Consider the following 26,731-nt stretch of genomic DNA (forward strand, 5'->3'; position numbering starts at 1 on the left):
ACGAGACCAAACACCCAGACGCTGTATTTATTATATCTGGCGATTTCAACCACTGTAACCTCTGGACTGTCCTCCCCAAATATTACCAGCATGTGAGCTTTCCCACAAGGGAAAATAACATCCTGGACCAAGTCTACAGCAACATGAAAGGTGCTTTGAAGGCTGTTCCAAGACCCCACTTTGGAAAGGCTGACCACATCTCTATATTCCTTTATCCAACATACAGACAACTTCTCAAACAAGCTCCCCCTGTAAGTACAGCAGTTAAAGTGTGGAATGAAGAAACTGATCAAGTACTTCAGGACTGCTTTGGCTGCACAAACTGGGATGTGTTTAAAACTGCAGCGGGGAGGGAAGATTGTAATGTTGATTTGGATGAATATGCTTCTGCTGTTACTGGCTACATTAGCACATGCATAGAGACTGTTACCACCACCAAGTATTACAGAAAATACCCTAACCAAAAACAGTGGATGAACTGTGATGTAAGGGCTAAGCTACGTGCTCGTTCGACTGCATTTGTCATGGGCACCGCTGAGGACTACAAAAAGGCCAGATATGACCTGAGGAGGTCCATACGAGAGGCCAAAAGACAGTACAGACAGAAGCTGGAGGGCTACTATTCCACCTCAGACCCCCGGCGCATGTGGGTGGGGCTCCAGCACATCACAGACTATTGACAGCGGAGTAGCGTAGCCACGTCCAGCCAAATCACACTTCCAGATGAGCTGAATGAGTTCTTTGCCCGCTTTGACACCCTGATGAGCAGAGAGGGTGGCTGGACTTGGGGAGCACACAGGACTCACCTCTCATGGTGACATCAGCTGATGTGCGCAGGGTTCTGAACAAAACAAACCCACGAAAAGCAGCAGGCCCAGACAACATCTCAGGACGTGCACTTCGGGTTTGCTCATCAGAGCTAGCTGATGTGCTTGCTGACATATTTAACCTGTCGCTTGCACAAGCATCTGTACCGACCTGCTTTAAGTCCACCACCATAGTGCCCGTACCCAAGAAGAGCAACGTGACCTGCTTGAATGACTATCGCCCTATAGCACTCACTCCTATTGTTATAAGTGCTTTGAAAGAATAGTCATGACCCACATCAAAAAGAGCATCCCGGCAACTGTGGACCCTCTACAGTTTGCATATCGCCAGAACCGGTCCACGGATGATGCAGTCAACACTGCCATCCACACAGCCCTTTCTCACCTACAGGGCCAGGACACATATGTCACAATGCAATTTATAGACTATAGCTCTGCTTTTAATAAAGTCAGCCCCCACAAACTCACAAGTAAGCTCCTCACACTTGGCCTGTCACCCTCCCTCTGTAACTGGGTGTTTAACTTTCTCACAGGCAGGCCCCAGTCAGTCAGAGTCCACAATCGCACATCCAGCTCAAGAATTGTGAGCACTGGGACCCCACAGGGGTGTGTGCTGAGTCCGCTCCTCTACAAGCTCTTCACCTATGATTGCGTGGCCTCCCAGAACAACACCGGCATCATTAAATTTGCGGATGACACTACAGTCATCGGACTGATCACTGGTGGTGTTGAAACATTTACTGAATTGACTGGGGTTTTTTTCAGGAAGTGACGTGATGCTGTAATCTCGCGAGAGTGTGCGTGACGCGCGGAATACAGACAAGCGGAACATAGCGCTCTGGAAAAAAAAAGACAAGCAATCAACTACTAAAACATCCGCAAAGTATCTCGACACAAAACCAGCATATTAAACACCTTAAACGCCTAACCAAGCCAAAAACTGGAAGATCTGGAGGAGTACATCGACGGGTGCTTCAAACGCGTAGTTATGGGAAAAATCACCGAAGACACCAAACCCCAAACAGAGCCGCCCGGAGGACTCACCTGGAGAAATATCTCCGCCAGGCACTGACATCAGAGACATCCTTGAGTCCATCGACAAGAGGCTGATTTGCTTGGACGGCCGCCTCGCTCTCGTCGAGGTGCTTCACAAAGAATTCCAGGCCATCCGTGAATCTCTGGAATTCAGCCAAAACCAGATCGTCTCCTTGGTTACGAAGAACGCCACCCTCCGCGACTCGGTGAAGTCCCTCACTGACGGAGTTTCACAACTCGTCCAAGAAAATAAGACCATGAAGGAGACGATCTTAGACCTCCAGGCCCGGAGCATGAGGGACGATCTGGTCTTCGCGGGAATTCCCGAAAAATCTGAGGAGGACCCGGAAGAATCGGTGAGGGCCTTCATGCCGCAAAAACTCAAACTCCCAGCAGACGCCATCCAAAACATCACTTTTCACCGCGTTCACCGCCTGGGAGCCAAGAAGCCAGAGAACTGTAGGCCGAGACCCATCGTGGCGAAATTCAAACATTTCAAGCAGAAGGAACAGGTGAAGGGCCGAGGCCAGGAGCTGAAGGGGACGGACTTCAGCGTCAACGATCAATTCCCCCGAGAAATCCTCGACAGGCACCGACGCCTATTCCGTTTGGAGGAACTTCATCAACGAGGGATGCCGAGCTGTCATCACGGTGGATAAACTCTTCGTCAATGGACAACTTTACCGCGACTGGGAAGAAACACCATGGCTGTATTGATATGGTAACTAATGATCTATCTCAACCAGGTAACTTTTCGTTCTATCTCGCAGCGCGCACACTTGTAGCATTTACAATGTTACTGTCTGCTCCCACTTTACCCCGCCACCCCCCGTTTTTTTCTCTCTCTATCCCACTGTATATATGCACAGCCTTTCTTCTTTTTTGTCCTTTTTTTCTTCTTCTTTCTTCCTCTTCTATTCCCCCCTCTGTCTCACGTTTTCTCCCCTCCTCATATTGTCACATATCCTCTTGTCTGCCAGCTGTCTCCTTCATCAGCATCTCCTCACAGTGACATCAGACACCCTCAAAGTCCAAACCCAACCAAATTCAAGCTATTCACACAAATACACACACGTGCACGCATTCTCCTACACATACACATCATATTCTACTATTGATATGGATATCACAACTACTCACAAGCACGCTCATCTCACTTATGCATAAACCCACATCACGTCCTCACTTTAGTTGGCTTAGTTCATTCAGGATTACTATGTGACACTTTGCCTATGTACAAATTAAGCATACATTTAAATGTACTGTATATACTCCCATGATTTTTACTTCCAGGTACACATACTTCACATTTGATCTTGTTTACACACACATCACTAAAGCTAGTCTAGGATGAACTCACTACAGTTTGTCACTTGGAATGTCAGGGGAGTTGGGTCGATAGAAAAAAGACAAAAAGTTTGTAATCATTTGAAGAACACCCAAGCAGACATTGTCTTATTACAAGAGACTCACATGTCCAAGTCAGCTGTCCATACACTTCACTCACCACAGTTCCCACACACATATTTAGCAAGTTACAACTCCAAACAGAGAGGGGTAGCTATTTTAATTAACAGGAAGGTGAATTTTACACTCCACCACACTATTACAGACACAGAAGGGAGATATATAATAATGAACATATCTGTTGATAATGTACATTTCTGCATTGCCAACATATATGGTCCGAATGTTGACGACCCCTCCTTCTTTCATGCCTTCTTTTCTTCTCTCTCTGCACATTTGGATACAAATATGATCTTGGGAGGGGACCTCAACTTAGTATTTAACCCAGAAGTGGACAGGTCTAGCCCAGCTGGGAGACATCGTGAGTCTCAATCAACATCGATACTGAAGAAATACATGAATGATTTTGGTCTTTGTGATGCTTGGCGCTCTTATCACCCTACTCACAGGGAATATACTTATTTCTCACCAGTGCACCACACCTACTCTCGTATTGACTACTTTTTGACAAGCAACTCAATCATATCAGACATTTCAAACATTCACATACACCCTATCACCATTAGTGACCACGCCCCAGTCTCTCTTTTTCTCACTAACCAAACTATGAGCACTCCTACTAGATGCTGGAGATTAAATACATCATTACTAAAAGACTCACACTTCCTAAAATACTTTGAAAGAGAGTGGACAATGTTTTTAGACTTCAATGACCAACCCGGTGTCTCGGCTAGTATTCTGTGGGAGGCAGCAAAAGCAGTAATGCGCGGAAAAAACATTTCATATTCATCATATAAGAAAAAGAAAGAGAGATTACTAGAATCAGAGTTGGAGAAAAAAATCCAAATCCTCGAAGCAGCTCATGCTGACTCACAAGATGAGCATATCCTAAGTAACCTAAGAAAACTGAAACTAGTTTTAAAAGAAATTACTGACAAGAAAATTCAGTTCCAACTGCAGAGACTACGTTTGGAAAAATTTGAGCATGGCAATAAACACGGAAAATACTTAGCTAACCAACTAAAAGTCAATAAAGAAAAAAGCTCTATCTCCTCCATTAGAAACTCAGGAGGTCATATCACTCACCTCCCGGAGGAAATTAATTCCGTCTTTAGGAGCGTTTATAAAAATCTATATACACCTCAGATTAAACCATCTCTCCCAGATATCGAAACATTTCTAAACACCACAGAATTACCAAAATTAAAGGACGAACAGGTGACAAACTTAGATGTACCCATTTCATTAATGGAACTCCATAACGCTCTACACCGGTTGCCGAATAACAAAGTACCAGGACCTGACGGTTTCCCTGCCGAGTTTTATAAAACATTCTGGTCATTACTATCTCCAATATTTCTTAGAATGGTTTTGGAAATTAAAGACAGTTCATGCTTGCCTCCAAACATGAACTCAGCTACAATCAGTCTCCTGCTGAAACCGGATAAGGACCCAACACTACCTTCCAGTTATCGTCCAATTTCACTGATTAATGCAGATCTTAAAATAATATGCAAAGTGTTAGCTATAAGGCTGGAAAAAGTTACCCCTCATATAATACACCCTGATCAATCAGGATTTATCAAGGGGAGAAACTCAACTAGCAACGTACGCCGTCTAATCAATCTGATTGATTACTCTATCATCCATAATTTAGAAACCACAATTGTCTCATTAGATGCTGAAAAAGCATTTGACAGAGTAAACTGGAAATTTCTCTTTGCAACACTACAAAAATTTGGCTTTGGAGATTCATTTAGAACATGGATTAAAATACTATATAACACCCCAAAGGCCTCTGTTCGAACCAACAATCACATCTCTCCAGAATTTACTTTACAAAGAGGTACTAGGCAAGGGTGTCCACTCTCTCCCTCACTATTTGCTATCTTTATCGAACCTCTTGCAGCTGCAATTCGACAACATATAAATATTAAAGGGATTCACACCACAAATGTTCATCATAAGATAAGCCTTTATGCTGATGATGTATTACTCTTCCTAGATAATTCACATTCTTCACTTCACGAATCTATCTCACTCATTAACAATTATAGCACCTTCTCAGATTACGCCATTAACTGGTCTAAATCCACAGTACTGCCCATTAACTTTGGTTTCCAGAGCACCCCCTCTATACCACTGTGTTCAGGGAACATTAAGTATTTGGGTATTAACATTTCCTCCAACCTGTCAGACCTGATCCGCTTGAATTATACTCCACTATTGAAGTCAATAGAGGATGATCTTGCACGTTGGAGAACCTTGCCCATCTCACTTACAGGCAGAGTATCCACCGTGAAAATGATGATTTTACCAAAGGTTAATTATCTGTTTTCCATGATCCCCACCAAACCATCTATAATTTGGTTCAAGTCATTAGATTCATATATAAATAAATTTCTTTGGAAAAATAAGCCAGTATGAATAAGTCTCAAAACGTTACAAAAATGTAAAGAATATGGGGGCTTAGAACTCCCAAACTTCTCCAACTACTTCCTTGCAAACAGGTTACAGTATATCTAAAAATGGATCAAACCTAACCCATTGGATTATTTATGGCTAGACATAGAACAATCACTTAGCCACGAAATCCCAATTTGTAACCTGCCCTTCATTAGCCAAATCCTCCGGAAAAATAATTGTTTTAAAAGTATAGCATCTGCTTGGGCCCCGGGTGGGGGGCCGCTCCTCTCATGGGCCCTGTCGTGCGGTGCTTGCTTCTCTGTCCCTCCCTGGCGCCTCTGGCTTGCGTGCTTCGTGGGTGTGGCCGTGCTCCGCTCTAGATCGTCGTAGTGTTGCTCCCTTGCCGGCCGCGGTGGTATGCGGGAGGCGCATGGGCGCGGTTCCCGCTGTCCTGGTGGCGGTCGGATCTGCCTTGGAGCGTGTGGCTGATCCGTGGTATTTGGCGGTTTGGGGGTGGCGCTGTGGACGCTACCTCCGGTGGGGCTCCGGTGTTGGGGGGCGCTGGGGGTATCGCCTCTGGGGGGTTGGGTGGGCCGGACTGGGTATCCTGGCGGGCCGGGTAGGGCCTGTGGTGTGTCCTGCAGCCTGTGGCTTGCCCGAGCCTGGGCTGTGGTGGGTGGCCGGTCGGTCATGTGTCCTTGGTCCCCCCCCTGCTCGGTTTGGGCGGCGTTGGGGTATGGGGCCCCCATCCTTCCTGTGCTACTGCACCACCTCACATACATATAGGACTTTGGGGTGTGGCCTACGGTCGGGCGTGGTTGGGGAGGGGAGCTGCCTTGCGGGGCTCCTTTGCTCCTGCCGTACCACTGACCTGTTGCCCCCCAATTTTAATCGCAGAGTAGACACTTAGGGTTTGGGGGGGCTGGTCAGGTGAGGGGCCCTCCGAGCGGCAGCTGTCCCCCTATTTTAATTGCATCATTAGCTATCATCCACATACACTCCATATACATGCACACAGATACACCCCTCAGGGACACAGAGACCAGCTTTTCGTAGCTGTCCTCTTTTATTTTATTTTATTTAGAGTATTTATTATTTTTTTAATTGCATTATAGACACAATCACACCTTATCACATACACGGGTGGGGCGGGCTGGATTGGGGTGCCTTGTGCACCGCGGCACCTGCCCGCCAGGGTCGGCGGTGTGGCCGGGAGCCTGGCCGTCGCGGTGGCTCGCCCATGGTGGCCTGGCCTGTGGGATGCCTTTGTCTTGTTCACCTGCCCTTCCCTGGGGTGGCCCTCTGGGGCCTGTTGATGCCGGGGCTTGCGCCGGGGGGGGGCGGCTTGCGGTGCTTCCCCTGGACTGACACGTGCTGCAGGCGCCACTGCGCTCTTGGGGCGGATTCGGCGGTCTCCAGGGGGGCGGTGCCGATGCTGCGGGTAGCTGTGTGCCGCCGCGGGGGCTTGTGATTGCTGTGCTGCGGCGGCTGCTGGGGCGCCGGGCCGGCTGGTGGGTTGGGGCTTGGTCATGCTTGCGGGTACAATGGGCCTGGGTGGCGGGGTGGGGGCCGGGCCCGCTGGGGGGGGTTGTGCTCTGCCGGGCGCTTGGGCGTTTGTCGCCGTTGCGCTTTTTGCTCTGCTGGGCCGCTGTCTGTGTCCTCGCCTCCCCCGGTCTGTCTGCGAGCTTGTCGGGGGTGGGGCTCCGGTGCGCGGGTGGTGCGCTGTTGGCTATGGTGGCATGTGGCTGGTCTGGCTTCTGGTGGTTTGTGGGGTCCGTTGGCTGGTCTGCTGCTGGTCTCGCCTTCTCAGCTCTGGTGCTTGGCCTCCCTGCGGCTTGGGGTGCGGTGCTCCCGCTCCTTCTTCGGGGTTTGCTGGCCCGCGGGTGTCGGTTGGCGCTGTGTGGTGGTTCGCCTGGCTGCTCGCCTGTTTTCCCGCCCGCCTGCTCAGTTTCCCGCTTTCCTCCTCGCTGGCTCCTCTGTCTGCCTTGCTGGCGGCGTCCTACCGTTGGGAGGGTGTGACCTGGTGTCTTCCTGCTCCCCGGCAGGAAGAACCCAGGCTCTCCGCGCCTGGGTTCTGGATTGTATGTCTGGGACCCCGGGGTCCCCGGCTCCGCTGCTCCTTGGGTTACCAACGGGGGATAGGGTGAGGCTTCCGGGTGTCGGGCAGTCAACCACTGTGTGTGTATGTGCGTGTGTGCGTGCGTGTGTGTGTGCGCGCTTGGGTGCGTAGGATTGTGTATGTGCGTGCGCGTGGGGGTGTAGGGGTGTGTATGTGCGTGCATGTGGGTGCGTAGGAGTGTGTATGTGCGTGTACTTTTATTTATTTATTTTAGTTGTTTATTTGGGGGCGGGGGGGCATACGAGGGTTTGCTCCGTGGGGTCGGGTGCTGGGTGATACATCTCTGCCGCCCGTGCGTCCGCCGGGTGGGTGGAGGGTGTGCCTCCTGCATCCCTGAGCGAGGCGGCCCTGTGTCGGGGGTCGGGCGGGGGTTGGCCCGGGGCGGGCCGGGCTCCGCTCCCTGGGGGTGGGGGTGGCGGTGAACGGGGATTGGCGCTTCCGGCGCGGGTGGGCTTCTTTCCGGTTGTGAGGGCGTCTCTGGGCCTGCCGGTTTGTGGCCCCCGGTACTCGTCTGCCTTTGTGGGGTGTGATCTCTCGCTGGTCTCAGGGGTTGGCAGTCCTCTGGCCCACCGGCGCCCTGTCCTTGGCTGGGATTACCTCTCTTCGGCCCCTTGCTGGTCTTCCCGGGAGGGAGGGCTCTCTGGGCTGACTCTTGGGGCACTGATCTTTGTGCTGCCTGCCCCTGTGGGCCTGGTGGCCTTCTGGCGGCGGGGGCTCGGCCTGGCTATTTGGGGCGGGGCTTTCTGGGAGGTGGAAGGCAGCCCCTTTCCTTTCATGCATTCTCAGTGACAATTACACACCCACACATTCTTGCACCTTTATATATATGAAGTCTTCCCCACATACAGAGATACCTGTGCATATGCACACTCACAGTACATACGTACTTCCCCACATTACTCACTGAGTTAACCAGTTTATTACACCGACGGTGATATCAGCAGTATGACTATAGTTTTTTTCACAAAGATGTGCATTACAGTAATTATCATTATGTTCACTATCATAGATAATCATTTCATTACTACAATTGTGTGATTGTTTCAATGCAGTATTGTCATTGTGATCACCATCATAGTTCATCATTTCATGACTACTATTATGTGTGATTGTGATTGACAGCGTTGTCATTGTGGTTGTTGATATTGTTTTGTCCTTATGTCCTTGTTCGTCTTTATAGTTGTCACAGACATTTATTTGCTGATGTCGTTCTGTATGTTTCTGTTGTTCTGTTCTTGTTGTCACAATTGTTGTTGTTGCCCCTGTTGTCCTTGTCTCTTGTCTCTCTTTTTTTTTGTCCCCCTCTCATCCCCGCACCCCCCCGTTTCCTTTTCTCTTCTTCTCTGTCGCCTCCTGCTCCGGTCGCTCCAAATTTGCTTAATAACAAGCATCAAAGTCAAATAAATTTTGTATAACGGGAAGTGTCTATCACACTTCTCCCTGGCAGAGTAAATCTGTTGAGCACTTGACGGCATTTAGATCTACAATTCTATCTGCTTTAAAAGCTGGACAGGACAGGGGTAAAAAAAAAAAAAAAAGAAACATCATACAGAAGAGAGGTGGCGGACCTCATAGCTTGGTGTCATGATAATCTCCTTCTCAATACAGATAAGACTAAAAAGAGATGATCATCGACCCAAGAACAAGGGAAAAGGAGCAGCATAAACCCCTGTTTATTGATGAGACTGAGGTGGAGAGGGTGAAAACCTTCAAGTTCCGTGGCACACACATCAGCGAGGACCTCACCTGGTCTCACAACACCCAACAAATTATCAAGAAGTCCCAAAGGAGACTGTACTTCCTGAGAAGACTGAGGAAATTTGGCATGTCCACCAAAATCCTGAGTTGCTTCTACAGATGCACTATGGAAAGTGTCCTTACCGCCTCCATCACTGTTTGGTACGGTAACTGTACAACACATGATAGGAAGGCACTCCAGCGGGTGATCAAGACCTCACAGAACATTGTTGGGGCAGCCCTCCCCTCACTGCAAGACATTTATAAATCTAGAGTCCTACGAAGAACACACAACCTCATCAAGGACAGCACACATCCACAACACTCATTATTCACACTCCTACCGTCAGGCAGACGCTACAGGAGTTTGAAGTCCAGGAGCACAAGGCTGGCAAACAGCTTTTACCCACAGGCCATCAGGCTTCTCAACGAAGCACTCACACACGCCGCACGCAACACACGCACACACTCATAGCACTTTATTTATTTGTATCATTTATCTTTATTAATGTCTCTTCTGTTGTTGTTGCTTAATTTATTGGTACATATGTTTCTTGTGCTCTATTATTTTTCTTGTGTTTTCTTTCTTTTCTTGGGAGAATGAACAGAATAAGAATTTCATTGCATAGTATAACTGCTGTTTTACTGTGCACATGACAATAAAACTCTTGAATCTTGAACACATTAATTTACAGCATGGCAACATGCAAACGAGGGTACGCTAAGGATTGTGTGGATATTGGAGCAAAACAAAACATCTTTCCCTGACTAGAGAGTTGTGAAGGAGTGCGTCTAAAGACTCACAGGTCAACAAAAAAAAGAAAACAAATTCAGGCAAATTCCAATGTCAGCTGCAACAATACCAAGAAACTGTGAAACTGTAAGAGAATATTCTGTAAAGAGACACTTATTCAATTGTTATTGCTTAACCAGTGCTGTTTTAGTTCACTTAAAATTGTGTTCATTCATTGTTTGAGCGAGTCTGTTTGACATAAACGGACCTTACTCAATTTTAATTGAAAACCCCTGCTCTAGACCACCATGCGGCCAAGCGAGCTTCCAGTCAGTAAAAATGAAATATGAAGTCCTGTCTTGGTGTGTCTTGATGACTCATGCTGGCTTGTCTCTTGTTTCTCTCCACTAGGGGATGTACAGTTGCTGTCAGTTTGAGGATGAGACAGTGGCAGGGGGCAGAAAAAGTTCTCTGCCACAGTACCACACGGTCACCAACATGCCCACCGTGGCCCAGCAGCACTTGGTTACAGCCACAGTGAACAACACCACTGCCATCGCCATGGTGCAGCAACAGCCTCCGAAGCACGCCCAAAAGCAACCACAAGGGCAGACCTACACCACCATGTTGCCAGGGTCCCCACCACCCGCGGGGCATTCGGCAGTGGCCCTGGGACCCTCAAACAGCCCGCTTTTTGAAGGCCCCATGCCCTGCTCCACCTTTCTGCCTCGCCATGACCGCAGACTTGCAGTGGTAGATCGCTGGAACAGGCCAAAACCAGAGAAGGTCATGTGCGCAGGCAGTGGTGCGAGTTTGGGTGTTGGGGGGATAGCAGGAGGCATCACTGAACTCCAGGCCCAGCAACAGTACCAGCAGAACCTGGGACAACACTGGAAAGTGCCAGGCAGCGTCGCAGGGGGAGGCGGTGACAGCGGGCTCGATGAGTACAAGCGTTACTATGGTCCTATAGATCCAGAGGGGCTGGTAGCCAACTCAGACCAGCCGTTAGGAGGCACCCAACAGACTCCCAAGTCTAATCCCAGAGGCCCCAAAGCCCCTGGAATGCTACACCAGCCTCTGAAACGTCCTGGACCCTTAATCGGTAAGCCCCCACCGCCAATCCCTTCCTCTCCACGAAGGCCTTCTTTCTGGAGACGTGGAAGCCTTGCTCAGACAAGTAGGAAGAGCTCAGGAGGTCCTCTCTATGAGAACATCCTCCCTCTGGGGAGGAGAGGGGGTGGCAGGTATGGAGCGAGCGAAGTAGGGGGAAGGAGGGGGCGACGTCCTCCTCCGCCCGTTCCCCTTTCTTCCCCAACACACACCCCTACCACCTCATCCCCTTGCCGTTTCTACTCCACCTGCTCCAGCGCCTCATCATCTTCCACTTCCTCCTCGTCTTCCTCGTCCTCGTCTTCATCCTCCGTCTCGGTCTCTCGCTCCAATTCCCCGTCTTCTTGTTCCAGCGAAAGCTCGTACAACTCCTCATTGAGCTTCCGCTATCGAGCAGGGGATCGCGATTTCACGGCGGAGGATGACTACGACTCGGATCTACTCACGGAAGAGTCAAGTCTCCTCCTGGGATCACGGCGGAAGGTTCGCTCCCGTCGCATGTCGTCGCGCTCGTTGCCGTGCAGCCCGCCGCCGCCGCCCGTCCCGCCACGCAAGCCTCGCCCTCAGAGACAATATGGCCGCGAAAGGAGAAGCAGCCAGCTGGCACAGTTGCAGGAGTGGTGGGCGTCGTGGGCCGACAGAGAAAGGGGGAGGTCGGGGACGACCAGCCAGGGGGACAGGGGAGGGGGGCGAGATAAGAGGCAGCGCAAAGAGAGGGATCGTGAGAACAAGAGGAGGAAGAAGGGCAGGAAGAAGAAGAAGCGGGAAGACAGGGAAAGAGAGCGGGAGCGAAAGCGGCGCAAAGCCAAGAAGAAGAAAAAGAAAGAGGAGAAGGTGAAGAAAAAGGAGAGAAGGAGGTCAGAGCAGGAGGGAGGAGATACTGACAAACGAGAGGAGGCCAAACCAGGCACACCTGACTACCCGTCGTATCTTCACCTGAGGAGAGAATCTTTTCGCAAAAAGAGTGAGAGCTCCATCAGAAGCTACGGATGGAACATTCCGGGCGACGACGACAGAAAAGAAGGGGACGAAAGAGATGATGGGAAGGAGAAGCCCCACAGATGCAGGAACAGCAAACACTATCACTCCTCCAGCAATAGGCCTTCAACATCCGTCAAGTTCTCTGGAGGGAACATCTCCTCCGACACCATTCCTTCTGCTTTCCTTCCCTTGTTGCCAGTCTCCTCCAAAAGGAGGAAGAGTAAAAGCTCAGACAGGGATGCTGTGGGAATTGAAGGAGAAAGGAAGCCGTTGCTGGGACGGAATGGCAGAGGTGAGTTGCACTCCAAAGAAGGTTTGTCCTTCCATGAGTGGGAATCAGAAATAGAGGAGGATGAAGAGTCTGATCAAGAGAGAAGGAAAGACGAGCGTGGAAAGAGACAAACTAGGACCTTGTCTGACGAGGACAGAGAGCGTGACAAGGTGGTGGGGGTATACTCTGACAATGATGGCTCCTCGGGGGAGTTTGGCAAGTTTGAGAGATACTGGGATGATCATGATGGCAGGGCGGTGGGAGGCATTGGAGGAGGGGGGTGGTTTTTTAGCACCTACCCCTCCAGGGACAAAGCAGGCAGCATCAACAGTCGAGATGATCTGTTCCTGGAGCGAGGGGAGAGGTGGGGGACGGGAGAAAGTGGATGGGGGTCCAGGGAAAGAGGGTGGGGGTCGGGGTCATACTGGCCACCTTCTCCGCTCACGCCACCCCCACCTCGACGATACTGGTCAGTCGACAAGCTCCACATTCAGGATGAGAAGAAGAAAAAACGGAAGTCAAAGGACAAGAGCAGAGGACACACAGGATGTTCTTCCTGCCGCTCCCCCAGAGACCCTCCACTCTCGTCTAATTGGACTCGAATCACCTCACGCAGCCAAGAAGAGCTCTACCCCCAATGCCAGAGTTTTGGTACCCCGAAGCCCAAACAGGACTCCTCATTGTCCTCGAAGCCAGATCGCTCACAAAATCCGTCCAAATCCGTGAGTCAGTCCAACCTTAGCATCCAGCAGCGGACACAGCGGACAGACAGGGACAGAGCGAGACTTCCATCTCCACCGTCTAACTTGCTCACCCCGCTTCCTGCTCTTCCAGCGCCGCCATCATCAGTCCACCCTATCCACGCTCCTCCCCCTACCTCTTCCTCTTCCGTGTCCTCCCCCTCTGTGGTGTCATCCACTCCGGGGGCCCCCCAGCCTTCCTCCATCGCTTCTGCAAGTGCCAAACTGCAGTACCAGAGATTGCGCTCAGTTCCTCAGCCTCAGAGGTTTCCTCAGTCTCCTCTGTTGCCTCTCAAAGCCAAGACCCTCTGCTCGCGAAGGGGCTCGGCCCATTTCTCCAGCGTGGAGAGCGAGGTGTGATGTTAGCGTGGTGATGTGGGTCAGCAAATACACACCGAGTCCTTCCTGAGGCTTTGCACAAAACAAGCAGATGGTAGTTAGAAGGAAAACAGGAGCTGACTCTTTCATTCCTCTCGGAACAAAAAACCCATGGAAACATTTTGCATTAAAGTGGGGCAATCAATCTTCCCGGATGAAGGACACTCCTTTGCTCCAGACAGTAAAGGGCTTTGGCGTTGGAGCAGAACAGTCATTTGTATTCATCATGCGTTCTGAGGGCTCAGGAACTTTCTAGTACTGTATGCCTGCTGCTCCTGGAAGCCTTTAACACAACACTGTTCTTCTTTGCCCCTGAAACAAATCGCTTATCCCCACTTTTCCTTTTCCCTGAAAAACTGTTTACATCCCCGCAGAACTGTGACGCCGAGCAGTGGCACTTTCCTTCCTCCTCGGTACCTTCTTGTTTGGAGGGAGAGAGGCCTGATAACTTCTTTGTTTGCCATCTTGTATCCTCCTTCCTCTAGAACGTTCTCTGCTTTACCTTCCCCCGCCTCGTTCACTGTCGCCATCTCCTCTCCTCGATGTGATTCTTGCGTCTTTGTGCTTTTCTGTGTTTGTATTCTTGACAACAGGGTAAGTCAACTGTGACTGCTGGCTTCATGAACAGTCGTAGCGCTCCCAATTAGGCGGTACACGCACTGGCACACGCATTAAAAGGGCACATACTACATGCTAGGGCGCTGAATCAGGCTCATCATCTCTTGTTTCCCGAGCAATACATCCTTCACCCTACGTTTGCATACGTGTTCCACTTTTGACAGCTTTGCTTTCCTCCTGTGTTGTTTGTCGTCGTCGATATTGATGTTGATCTATATAAAATCTATATATCCAGAAATGTATTGAGTCTAATACAATGTAAGCACTGTGCCATACGACTGAAGCTTGAGTTCCCGTGAAACATTCTCCGGACTACCTACTGACAAGCCCCTCGTATTCCACTGAATGTAGTCAGCCACTGACACGTGCGCCGCCACGATTGCCACACTTGAAGATGGAGGACGTAGTGTCAGGACAGCCTCACAAAGCTAATGTGGTTGTTTTCCCAACATCTAGATTCTAGCCCACGTTTGCAGAGCATTTAGCACGGCAGCATGCCAGGCGGTGCTACGTAGTTAGACGAGGCCACAGGTTGTTGCAGGGAAATACGTACATGTAGCCTTATGCTAACTGCTCCTGCCATACACACAAAGGGTAATGTTCCGTTTGGAGTACGTACGCTCTTTTAATCAATACAGTTTCATTACATGGGCTAATTTGGAAGTGCCGTTTTGATGTCAAAGAGACAGTGCCTATGTGGGATGCTAGCTAGCAGTCGAGTGGCGTACTGTACAGTGTGAATGACACAGCGGCTCCTCCTGCCAACTTTTTAAAAATCTTTCTCACCTCCTGAACGAGCAGTTTTTTTAACCCACAAGCAAGCTGACACCAGCAGCTACACTCCCAGCAAATAACGAGCCCCCGAGTAGCCGCCATACATGGGCAGGACGCTTTGGCGCCACATGTTGAGTTTGCCTGGAACTGCATCTGAGCCATTATTTACAAAAACAAGAGTTACGGTTTTGTAAAGGTGTGAAGAGTTGATCTGCCTAAATGTAAGTCTACATACATATATTTACTTATGTATCTGTGGCAGTGCTGTTATCGTTTCTCATCATCACGTGATAAAACCTCCAAAAAGACAGACCTCCCCCAAGGCTCCGCACCTTCATGGCCTGTGTGGAAGGATCGAAAGAAGCATTTTTCTTTAGTGGCCAGCAGCTGGTGTTTACTTTTGAAAATGGTGGCCCGTCCCCGCCCCGCCTTATTTTGGTCTTGGTGTGGTCTTCTTGCAACGCTTTAAAAAAGAAGATGAATATGTGATCTATTTGTTTGTCTAGATATATATAATAGTATATGTTCTATAATAAGTTTGTCTATAATCTGGATGAAGCTCTTTTTGTGTGTTTGTCCCCGTCCGGACCCCCTTGAGCCCCCACCAGAGAGACCACTATGTAACTGTGTTCTTGCTTGAGGTTGTCAGCCAGTGACGGTGGGGCAGCGGGGTGCCAGTGTCTTATGACCCTTTCACTGTAGCGGCGAGCGGCGTTTGTCCACCTCGAGGGGCCTTTTTCTTCGCTTGACGTCATTTTGAGGATAAAGCAGCTTTTTAACCACGCGCCCTCTAAACGGCATGTAGCGAGCAGCCTTTTGCATACGTCAGAAGCTTCGCTGTGACACCATGCCCCCTCCCTTGCCCCCAACCCCCAGCTGCTGCGCAAACAAAAATGACAAACACTGTTTCCTGTCTTCGTTCATGTGAGGGGGCGGGGCTTCCTCTGAGGCTTCAACTGGTCACAGCAGGGCACTTTTTACATTTGAAAATATAAATTATATATATATATATATATATATATATATATATAAATAAACATCTTTATTCAAATATAGAACGTCTTTAAGAAGACAATACACGTATGAGCCCTGGCGCTACCACTTCTAGCCTGCAGGGGGAGACTGCTGATGACTGGATGATGCTAGAGATGATGCTCCAGATTGTCTCACACACACGAGCGAGGATGATGACAGTCATGTGATGACGGATGATTTTAATAAATAACTATATCAAAATTATGCATTGTCTCTTTTACACCTTCTCAATAGATAACTTCCTCACGTGATGCTTTCACACACACACAGCATACCATGCAGTGTTGTGACACAAAGTCACAACTATTCACTTGTAACCACACACACACACACACACGCACACACGCTGGTGTGTTATGACCTTACCTTCTAATCCAAGGGTGTCCAAAGTGCAATCCGGGGACCATTTGCAGCCCTCGTCAATTTTTTTTATTGGACCATGGGACATTCCAAAAATACAATTGAAAAAGGAAAAGAAAACGGCGAACATGGAAAAAAAACACTACAATAAAAAGGTGACGCATTAGAAGAATAAAGCCATATTACAGAAAAAAAGCTGTCATTTTATGAGGAAAAAACATTAAAATAAAAAATATATACAGTTAAATTAAAATAAAAGTTGAAAGATTAAAGAAAAAAGACATATTACTTTTTGGTCCAGCGGTGTCCAGAGTGCGACCCGGGCGCCATTTGCTGCACGTGTCAATTTTTTTTTTATTGGCCGTTCTAAAAATATGATTACACAAGAAAAATAAAAACAGTAAAGTTGAAATATTAGAAGAATAAAGTCCGAGAAAAAAAGTTTGTAACTTGACAAGAATAAAGTGGTAATTTTAGTTAAAAAAAAGACAATGGTTCAAATAAAAAATGAATTATAAATAAACTAAAGATACTGTTAGGGTTGGCCACAGCCAAGAGAACTGGATCCCAACTGCAGAAACGAGACAGTCGGTGTAATAAAAATGTACTAACAAAAGGTGACCACACAGTGGAAAAGTACAAAAAACACAAAAATGCAAAGTACAACAAAAGGGTCCCGCACCTAGTCACGGTGAAAAACTAAGAACGCTGCCGAGCACGGATAACTAGCAGGGAAAAACTAGACGAACTAAGGGAGCTGCAGAAAGGTAGCAGAGAAAAAAATACAAACTGAAAATGCTGCTGAGAGCCTAGCAGGAAACACAGGCTAATAATAGCACTCACCGCTGCAGGAAAAAGCCTGGCAGGGAACACAAGAAATGGGCCGCATGGTGACCAAGCGGTGAGCATGTTGGCCACACAGGAAGATCTGGGTTCAAATCTCTGTTCGGCATCTCTGTGTGGAGTTTGCATGTGGGTTTTCTCCAAGTGCTTCGGTTTCCTCATGGCCACCAGTCCAGGGTGTACCCAGTCTCTCGCCCGAAGTCAGCTGCCAGCCAGCATACCCGCGGCCCTAGTGTGGACAAGCCGCATAGAAAATGGATGGCAAAAAACGACCAGAGAGGAGGAACTACAACGCTGGGTAGATAACAATCTGGCAAAGAGGAGCAGCCACAAGGCAGCTTAAGAAGGCAGGCTGCATAGGTGTGTCAATTAGCTCCTCCCGCTAGACTCAGTAGTGTGCTGCAACACGTGGCCGATAGAGGGCAGCAGAGCGGCACACAGAAAATGACACATGCAATTCAAATTGAAGTGGAAATATTCCAGAAAAAAAGACACTATTTTCTAAAGTCGTCAAATTACTAAAACCAAAGCAAAACGAACAAACTTGCAAATTTTTGGAATATAAGGCTGCCCAAAAGCTATAATATTATGAGAATAAAGTCAGAATTTTATGAGGAAAAAACATAAAAATAATAAATTACATTTAAAATAAAATATATTTAAATTGACGTTGAAATGTTAAAGAAAAAAAACGTTATTTTCTAAAGCCGTCATATTACAAAAAACGAAAGAAATTAAGTTGGAATTTTTGGAAAATTAGGTTGCCAAAGTGACATTTTTACATTTTACAGCATCTTCCTGTGCTGACCACTGGGGGGAAGCAGCGGCGTCTATCTAGTTAGTGCTCCCTTCATCTGTGATATTATTTGACCAGCACGTGTCAGTGGAGACACACACACGCACGCACGCACGCACGCACACACTCACACAGGTAGCAGGAAACAAAGTCACAGACTTTCCTGAGAATGAAAAAGCCATTTTATAGCAAAAGAAGTTAAATGAACGTAACTAGCATTTGGCAAACACATCATAAACAGAACATTGTGTGCGTGTGTGTGCTGCTTTGGAAGGATCCATTTCAAAGTTGCATGTTTGACTGTTCACAGCCCCCACCCCCTCCTCAGTTATGCGCACCCACTAAGTCTAGTGACAAGCGTGGCACCTTAAGGGAGGGTCGCGGGCGGGGTGGGGGCACTCGCCCGGCTTTGGACTGTGGGGGACTGTGTATTCTGTCTGGGGTAAGGGGCGGGAGGCGGGGCAAGGACATGGTGCCGCTACGGTAATAGCGAAGGTGGCGGAGCAGCCCCGATGCAGCAGTCCTGGGGCAGGAGGAGCACTGTGAGGAGGCGGGCGGACGCGGGGGTGGCAGGGTGAGGCTTTGGATGCGCCGGCACTCGCGGCAGACGCGCATGTGGCTGCAGCTACGCAGGAAGCTGTGCGGCATGACAGGAAGGGCCGTCATGGCCGACACGGGAGGCGGCATGTGGACGGTACCGAGCGGCTCCTGCAGGATCCTCTGAGGCCCAGTGCCCAAATTCCAGTCTGGACCTCCCCCCGTCCTGCGAACAAGCCCCGCTCGTGTCAGCAGACCGCCGCTGCCGCACAGTCGTCCATTGCTAAGACGCATGTCGCGAACAAGACGTGTGGGCCGGGCCGGGCCGAGCGACAAGCGGGCCGGGCCAAGCGACAAGCGGGCCGGGCCCCGCTGGATCTGCCCCCCAGAGTAACTCAGAGGTCGGCGCCGCCGGGGACGGGAGCTCCTCTTACGCAAGACGGCATTTCCAAACTCCAGCAGCATCTCGTGACACAAGGACACCTGCAGGTGACATGAGACATGTGTGTGAGTGCACGTGTGTGAGTGCACGTGCGTATTCGCAGCAGGCGGAGGAAGACGAGGATGAAGAAGACAAAGAGTCACCTCATCCGTCTGCACTGTGCGGTGGGTCGACCACACAAACTCCATGATGGCCACCATGACGGCCGTGATGAGGCCGCACATGAGAACCACGAAGATCCCACCGATGTTCTCCATGCCCAGTCCTGCCAAACACACACAATGAGTCTCAGGATGGATACATCGTGGGAAGTGCATGCAGGAGTCACCTGTGGCCCGGTGGTCCTCCTCTTTGGGACAGTGTCCCCCCTCCCACCAGCGTCTCTTCAGGACCTCCAGGCGGTTGCTCTCCTGCAGCTGCAAGACTCCCAGCGTGATCTGCTGTCGATATGGAGAGCCTGGCAGGAAACAAACATGCTTGAGCGCTTCCTACGTGAGAAAAAAACATCAGGACGGCGTCGCTCACCGAGGGGCATTCCGATGCCGTAGCCTTTGGTGTCCAGCAGGTCGCCGATCTGCGTGAGGTTGCAGTCGAGGCGGCGGTAGTACTCGTTCATGGTGCTCTCCATGAGGAAGGCGTACCTGGAGTTGAGGACACGGGCAATCCCGTCCTCCGTGGTCTTGACAAACACGCTGGGTTGCTTGGAGTGCATGTAGGTCCACATGCGCTGGTACGTCTGGTAGCGGGAATTCTGCGTGGAGAGGGGGGAGTCACAACGTGACATCATGACGATGGTGATGGCGGTTGGCAGACCGCCAGACCAGTCCCACCATGAAGAAGGTCATGGTGGACCCCCCGTGGATCGTCCCGTACTGGATGTCAGTTTGGTCGGCCAGGTCGTCCGCAGACTCGATTGGCGCCTCCATCCTCTGAACAGTCAGAAACGCAGCCAGGTTGGCAGTGTAGGATGAGATGATGATGAGGGTGAATGCCCACCTGGCAGGAGGAAGAATGGCATGTTTCAGAGCCCTAGACCTCCCACACGTGCCCCCTCCCACACATGCAACTGCCACCCACCAGACGCCGCTGACGCAGCGTGTGGACAAGGCCCTGGGCATGACCTCGGAGCCCTGCTGCATAAAGCCCCCCACAGGGAACCACAGGCTGTTCCCCAGGGTGTACTGGTTCTCCAGGATGTCTCGACATGCCCACGGGCACGCGTGCTGGTTGTGCCACTCGTCGGGGCTGAGCCTGGACGTAAAGACACCTTTCTTATTGATGCCCACCTTTCATTTTGCCCCAAGCCCCGCCCCCTGCTGCTGACCTGAACCCGCAGAGAAACAGTCGCATGCTACCTGGCGGCCAGGAAGAGGACGCAGCTGACGGCGAGGTAGGCCAACAACATGAAGAGCCACACCCCTGGAGAGAACGGATCCAGGAAGGAGAAATATCCTGGCTTACGACCCTGGAACACAAGCACACGCTCATCACCGCACCACCTGGCAGCAGACAGGAAGACACTTCAGCAAAATAAAGAAAATGAGCTCGGACCAAGTGGACCCGGTACAGGATGCTGATCCCGAGGGTCATGAAGGGCTTGGAGAAGTCGATGACCTTCTCTCTCTCTGATGTGATGGTGAAGCCGGCCACCGCCAGGTCCGCTTTCTGCATGACGTGGAGATACATGACGTGGAGATACATGACGTGGAGATGCATGAAGTGGAGACAAATGAGAAGGACAAACATGAGAAGCACAAGCATGAGGAGGACAAACATGAGAATGAAAAACATCTTGTGTTGCTAATATTAGCACATGTTGGCATGCAAGTGGCTCACCCTGTTCATGAGCTCCCCCACCATGCCGGTCCAGCTGCCGTTGGGGTCCGGCGCTCCATACAGCCCGTCGTCCACCAGCTTGATCGTGAAGGAGAACTTCAAGATGTCCGCCAGCTCGCGCAGCATGTCCACGCAGAAACCTTCATACTGCTCGTTGCCGAGATAGTCCTGGAAGTTGGACTTTCGCATCACGTACGGGTTTTCCTGCGGGAGGAAAGCTGAGGAGTGATGAAACGCTGAAGACTGGACAAGCACCTGAAGGACTTGTTCTACCAGAATGGTGGTGACCACCAGCGTCTTGTTGGCCAGCGTCTGTGATGCCTTCAGGTCCACGGGGCTGGACTTCATGGACAAGGTGTTGTTGGAGTACCAGGTGCCAATCTGTATGATAAAATACAGTACGTGCTGTTGAGATCAGATTCCATTCTATTAGATGGAAGTGATCCCCCAGGAATGGAAACAAAGGTCGAGAAGATAGTGAGAGCAGCACAGCACGCACAGCAAAGCAGTTCTAAATCAAATAGAATCCAAAACAGCTCTAGAAATACACTTGCTATAAATCTGCGTTCAATCATATCCGTGTCTGCATGAGATGATCAGTGGACGCTTCATGTTCAGTTTCAGTTTCACTGCTCATCCCCATCTTCTAACCATCTCCTGCCGTCCTCCTCCTAGTGAGGAGTTACACAGTTTGATGGCGTGAGGAGCAAAGGAGTTTTTAAGTCTGTGGTTTTGCTCCTGGGGAGGATCAGCCTGTCTCTGACCAGACTTGGCTGCATGCTGATGAAGGCCTACACAGCATGACTGGCATCACCTATGATGGCCAGCAGTTTGTCACCAGGGAGTCCAGCTTCATGCCAACCACAAAACTGGACCTCCTTATTGGTTTGTCCTGCCTGAAGGAGTCCTTGGAGGTGCTGCCTCCAGCTGATCTCCAGACCACAGCGTAGAAGAGCACATGGCAACTACAGACTAGACTAGAGACTACAGACTAGAACATGTGCAGGAGTTTGTTCCTCTGAGCTGGCCCCCCGTATGGCTCCAAAATCCTTCATGAGTTGCCTGCAGTCCTCTTCTCAGCCATCTCTGATACACCCCCCGGGGTTATCTGCAAACTTCTGACTGTGATGTGTAAAGAAGGAGGTGTGAAGATGAGGGAGGGCAGCACAACGCCTTGAGGAGCGTACAGACTGTGGTGTCTTTGTCAGGTCGCAGGAGGTCCAGGACACCAGACACCTGTCAGTTTGTCCTGGAACCTCAGGAGCTGGATGGTGTTGAAGGCACCTGAGAAGTCCAGAAACACGGTGTGGACGGTACCGCTGCCCTGCTTCAGGCGTGAGTGGGATGTTGCAGGACATAGAGGATGGGGTCCTCTCCACCAGTCTGCTACGAGGAACCTTATCACAGCGCTAGGCGGCGTGTGAGCGCCAATGTGTCCTAAAACATATTCTGACCTGTCTGTGACCCCCGGGGTGTTTCTCCAGGACGTTCAGCGTGTAGTTGCTACGCTGACCTTTGCTGTTGAACTCAATGTGACCCGTCAGCCCGTCGTACTCCACCTGGCAACGCAAATATTGACTCTTTGGTCTAACGTGTCAAAATGTGTGTGTGGGCGGAGTGGGCGGTACCATGCGCAGGTAGTTCATCAGGCTGGTTCCATGCTGCCAGATGACAGGTGAGCCACAGCCCAGCGGCTTCACTCCCATCTCCTGACTGCGGTTCAACTCACGCACGGCGCTCGTCACCACGTGCACAGCGTCAAACATCATGGCTGCTGACAGCTGGGAGGTGCAAGTACAATGTTAGTGTGGACACACACGTACACACACACACACACACACACACACACATGCACACACCGGCAGGCCAGGGTAGGGTCGGTCGGTGCAGGCGTCCCGCCACCACACACTGAGGCTCCTCAGGAAATGGCGATAGGAGGGATGGTTGCTGTCCAGTATGGAAAACCCCATGATGGTGGGCTGCTGGACCAGTAGGGCGTCCAGGTCCAGCAGAGGGAAGTCCTACAAAAAGGAAGGACGTCCTGAACCAACGCTTATGGATTTGCAGCAGAAGTGACTGCTTTGGCGCATCAACACACACACACACACGTTTCAAGTGATAAAGGGGCGCAGCTTGAAAGGCATGGAATGTCATGGAAAGTGCTGGAATGCAAGGTGGTTTTCCAGGTGAGGGTGGGAAGGAGGAAGTGGTCCTACCATGGTGGTCAGGATGTACGTGTAGAAGGCAGACGTCATTCCCAGCTCGCCAGCCTGCGGCGAAGGAGAAGGAAAAGTCAGCACTCGTGCACATCCTTACTTCCTGTCTGCTGGGTGACCGCGTGCAGGGTCGTGACCTTGCCGAGGATACGACGTGCCAGCGAGGCGTCAGTGTCGACGACGATCGTGCCCACTTTGTCGTCCCGGATCTCCTTCAGGAGGGGAGTGGGGTCCAGGTCTCGCTCCAGCACGCGCACCGACAACGTCTCCCGGGAGATGAGGAAGCGGCATACCAGCTCCTCCAGCCGCTGCAGGCCTGCGGGAGGAAAGCGTCGGGTCACTTCCTATCAGACGCAAAGCACGCCATCAAACTCACACTCCGCTTTGGCACAGATCAGGCTGACAGGAGGGTTCCCAAAGGAGCGCAGGACGGACCCGATGGCGAGGCTCAGGTCCTGGTCGCTGGGCCGAAGTGCTACGGAGGCGAAGTGGAGGTACGGCAGCCTGGACGTCTCCTCAGGAGAGATCTTCACGTAGGGGACCTGAGGAGACCAGGGAGACATGTGTGAGGCCAGGTCCACAGGTGTCCTCCTTGGACCTCATGCGGCGAGCTCTTTTTCTGTCTCACTCGCCTCCTTCTCTGCACAGATGTGACTGATGGTGGAAGCAGATGCGGGGCTGGAGGCGGGGCCGATCACTGCAACCACGCCTTTGGGCAGGATTTGACACACTAAGAAAAAAACACAACGGTGACGTCCCCAAGGTCAACCCTGGCAGAGGGACCAAGAGTAAGGACTTACTGGTTTCGGTGGTGTCATACTGGGAGTCGCTCAGCAGGTCGTATGGGTCCACCTCCACCCTGGCCTGGGCGGAGACTCCCTTCCATCCATTGATGTCCTTGCTCGCTAACGCCAGCGCCAGACGTTCACCGCGGCCGCATAAGGGCTGGTCATCCAGGATGGCTGCTGCAGTGAGGCGGGAAAAACGCCAATAAATATTCACCAGCTGCCCGCCGATTGGCCGATGACGCCAGTCACGTCAGGTCACGTGTCTTCCAGACACAGGAAGGCGGGAGGTTGTCACGGCGACGGCGCTCACCCAGCCGCACGACAGAGATGGCGCCGTCCTCCTTCTGCCGGGCCGACGCCGTGGACGTCAGCAGGACGAGCACGTCGATGGAGAGCAACAACGCCCCCGCAGGTGGCATCTTCCAACCTCCTCATAGAGAACACGCTGCTGGACGCATGCACGCCACCGGCACACCACCGGCACACCACCTGCAGGAACGCAAAACTCTGGTCAAATAGTCTCATTTGTGTGTGCTGCTTTCGTTTTTTAAGATATTACATAATCACCCCCCACACCCCCATTCTTTAATGCTCAGGTCGTGCATCAACATCAGTGTTAGCATTAGAAAGGAATCATTAGCAGGATGATGGAGAATGTTAATAACTTGAATAATGCGTAGCTAGTAGTAGTTAGCGCTGTTATGGGATGTTTGTCTTCTCTTTCAATGAGGAGGCTCCGCCTCTTAACACCATGAAAAATGCTTCAAAGCCCCATCGCCACCGCAACGATGTCTGACACCAATTTGTAATTCACTGCTTCCACACGCACACACACAAACACACATAACTGGTGTGTGTTCTTGTTTCTGTTGCTAGGAGAAAGATACACTGGCTAGCATCCCTGTGGCTAGCACGTCTACCTACTACATACATAAACATATTAGGACGCATGCTAGGAAACATATTAGGAAGCATGGACGTGCGCTAGGAAGCATGCTAGGAAACATAATAGGAAGCAAGGAAGTGTGCTAGGAAGCATGCTAGGAAACATATTAGGAAGCATGGATGTGTGCAAGGAAGCATGCTAGGAAATGTAATAGGAAGCATGGAAGTGTGCTAGGAAGCATACTAGGAAATGTGCTAGGAAGTGTTCTAGGAAACATTATGAAGCATGGAAGTGTGCTAGGAAGAATGCCAGGAAGTGTGCTACGAAGTATGCTAGGAAACATATTAGGAAGCATGCTAGGAAGTGTGCTAGGAAGTACGCTAGGAAACATGTTAGGAAGCATTTTAGGAAGTGGAATAAATGTGATTTTGCAAACGGTGTTGGTGGTGTTAGCAGTAGCTTAGCATTAGTGCTAGCGTAGCTTCTTTTGACGAGAAGACGTGACGTGGGCGTGTGGTTTGTGTGTGCTTTTAAAGGTGATGAACTTCTGGTCCACTTGCAAGTGAGCTGGAAGGACCCGCCTTGCTGTCAGAGACGTCTTTGAGTGGATGTGGTCGCCATGGCGGGAAATTATGTGATCCGGTTGGACCCGACCTGAAACCACAAGGAAACGAGTGGGATCAGGAAGTTATCGCTGGCTTCCTACTCGTTCCCAACATGAACGCCTTTGGTTCCCATGATGCCTGTATAGATAGACACACATAGATCTGTAGATGCACATACACAAGCGAGACAAGGAAGGAGAAGGAAAGGAAGGCTTGTGGCTCTTAGGAAGCAGGAAAGGACACACACTTACTTGGAGCTTCCCTGCAGCTAGCGAGCTAGCTAGCTTGTTAAAGCAACACGCAGGACTGGGGACAAACCAAAGGACATCTACGATCCTCAGTGCGCAAACGCGTCCACGCTTGTCCTTGTGTTGCCAGCAGCAGTGAGGATGATGATGATGTGATAATTATGATGGTGTGTCCTTTAGCATGTCTGCCGATTCCTCAGCATCCACCCCCTCCCCCCGCCTGCCTGTAGCTCAATAGTTCCGCCTCTTGGTCAGGTTGTATTTTCAACTGGCTAACCAGCATGCTAATGCTAACCCCTACTGCAATAATGCGTGTGCGTGTGTTCCTTCCCTCCTCTACCCCTGTGCGTACTTCTTCATTTATAGAGTGCTGGTGTGAGCTACGTGCTGATTGGCTGATTGTTATTCTGCTGCTGTCCTCACGGGCACACAGGAAGATGAGCTTAGTGGACTTCATCACTTCCTGTCTCGCGTTGCTGTGACCAACGACCACGCACGTCAAACGTGCACGCCAAACGTGTGCACGTCGGCCGAGAGCGATGAACCTTGTTGCGATATTAAAACGCGCGCGGGCTGTGTGTGTGTGTGTGTGTGTGTGTGTTTGTGCGTGTGTGCAGTTTCCATGACAATAAAACACGAAGGATGATGCTGATGATGATTGGTTGACATGAAGAAGGCGGGGCTAACGAGGAGTCTAGAAAAGACACCAACAAGAAGCTCTGGTTAAGAAGTTCTCATGAAGAACTGAAGGTGCTGTAGTTGGTGCTGTACTTGACATTGTAGTTGGTAATGTAGCTGGTAATGTAGTTGGTGTTGTCCTTGCTAATGTGGTTGGTATTGTGGTTGGTAATGTATTTGGTGTTGTCCTTGCTAATGTAGTTGGTGATGTAGTAGGTAGTGTAGTTGGTAATGTAGTTGGTGTTGTCCTTGCTAATGTGGTTGG

At 50.4% G+C, this 26,731-nt stretch overlaps 2 protein-coding genes across 12 annotated transcripts in view; one reads left to right on the forward strand and one right to left on the reverse strand.

Moving 5' to 3' along the window:
• grin2da (glutamate receptor, ionotropic, N-methyl D-aspartate 2D, a) overlaps positions 1–17,862 on the forward strand; it is a 94,158-nt gene extending 76,296 nt beyond the window's left edge. The window contains exon 19 of the mRNA XM_054762873.1: positions 10,736–17,862. Coding sequence (XP_054618848.1) covers positions 10,736–13,786 — 3,051 coding nt within the window. The 3' untranslated portion in view covers positions 13,787–17,862. The remainder of the gene's footprint in view (positions 1–10,735) is intronic.
• A 519-nt stretch (positions 17,863–18,381) lies between these two features.
• On the reverse strand, positions 18,382–26,327 carry LOC129173293 (glutamate receptor ionotropic, kainate 5-like). Of its 11 annotated transcripts, XM_054764074.1 has the most exons (21): positions 25,792–26,321; positions 25,496–25,589; positions 24,360–24,538; positions 24,062–24,226; positions 23,894–23,991; positions 23,638–23,803; positions 23,399–23,577; positions 23,262–23,315; positions 22,905–23,066; positions 22,674–22,826; positions 22,500–22,604; positions 21,319–21,426; positions 21,046–21,249; positions 20,761–20,874; positions 20,565–20,674; positions 20,287–20,460; positions 20,040–20,205; positions 19,735–19,960; positions 19,538–19,666; positions 19,353–19,474; positions 18,386–19,250 (listed from the first exon to the last, which is right to left on the reverse strand). In XM_054764074.1, the coding sequence occupies exons 3-21, from the start codon at positions 24,466–24,468 to the stop codon at positions 18,555–18,557; spliced, it is 3,240 nt and encodes a 1,079-aa protein (XP_054620049.1). In that variant the 5' UTR covers positions 24,469–24,538; positions 25,496–25,589; positions 25,792–26,321; the 3' UTR covers positions 18,386–18,554. The 11 variants fall into 11 exon arrangements, with proteins under 11 accessions (XP_054620050.1, XP_054620044.1, XP_054620041.1 ...); XM_054764069.1 differs by having other exon boundaries at positions 18,383–19,250; positions 20,040–20,460; positions 25,792–26,327; XM_054764068.1 differs by having other exon boundaries at positions 18,385–19,250; positions 20,534–20,874; positions 25,792–26,323.
• Between the last annotated feature and the right edge of the window lie 404 nt (positions 26,328–26,731).

This window comes from Dunckerocampus dactyliophorus, chromosome 20 (genome assembly GCF_027744805.1).
Source record: "Dunckerocampus dactyliophorus isolate RoL2022-P2 chromosome 20, RoL_Ddac_1.1, whole genome shotgun sequence".
Classification (NCBI taxonomy): domain Eukaryota; kingdom Metazoa; phylum Chordata; class Actinopteri; order Syngnathiformes; family Syngnathidae; genus Dunckerocampus; species Dunckerocampus dactyliophorus.

Bases quoted from the DNA above. Each gene is read 5' to 3' on its own strand.
- LOC129173293 (XM_054764067.1), bottom strand. From the start codon at position 24,468: ATGCCACCTGCGGGGGCGTTGTTGCTCTCCATCGACGTGCTCGTCCTG. The intron at 23,992-24,061 runs GTAAGTCCTTAC...TTTTTTTCTTAG, and splicing joins GTATGACACCACCGAAACCA to TGTGTCAAATCCTGCCCAAA. The intron at 23,804-23,893 runs GCGAGTGAGACA...TGGTCTCCTCAG, and splicing joins ACATCTGTGCAGAGAAGGAG to GTCCCCTACGTGAAGATCTC.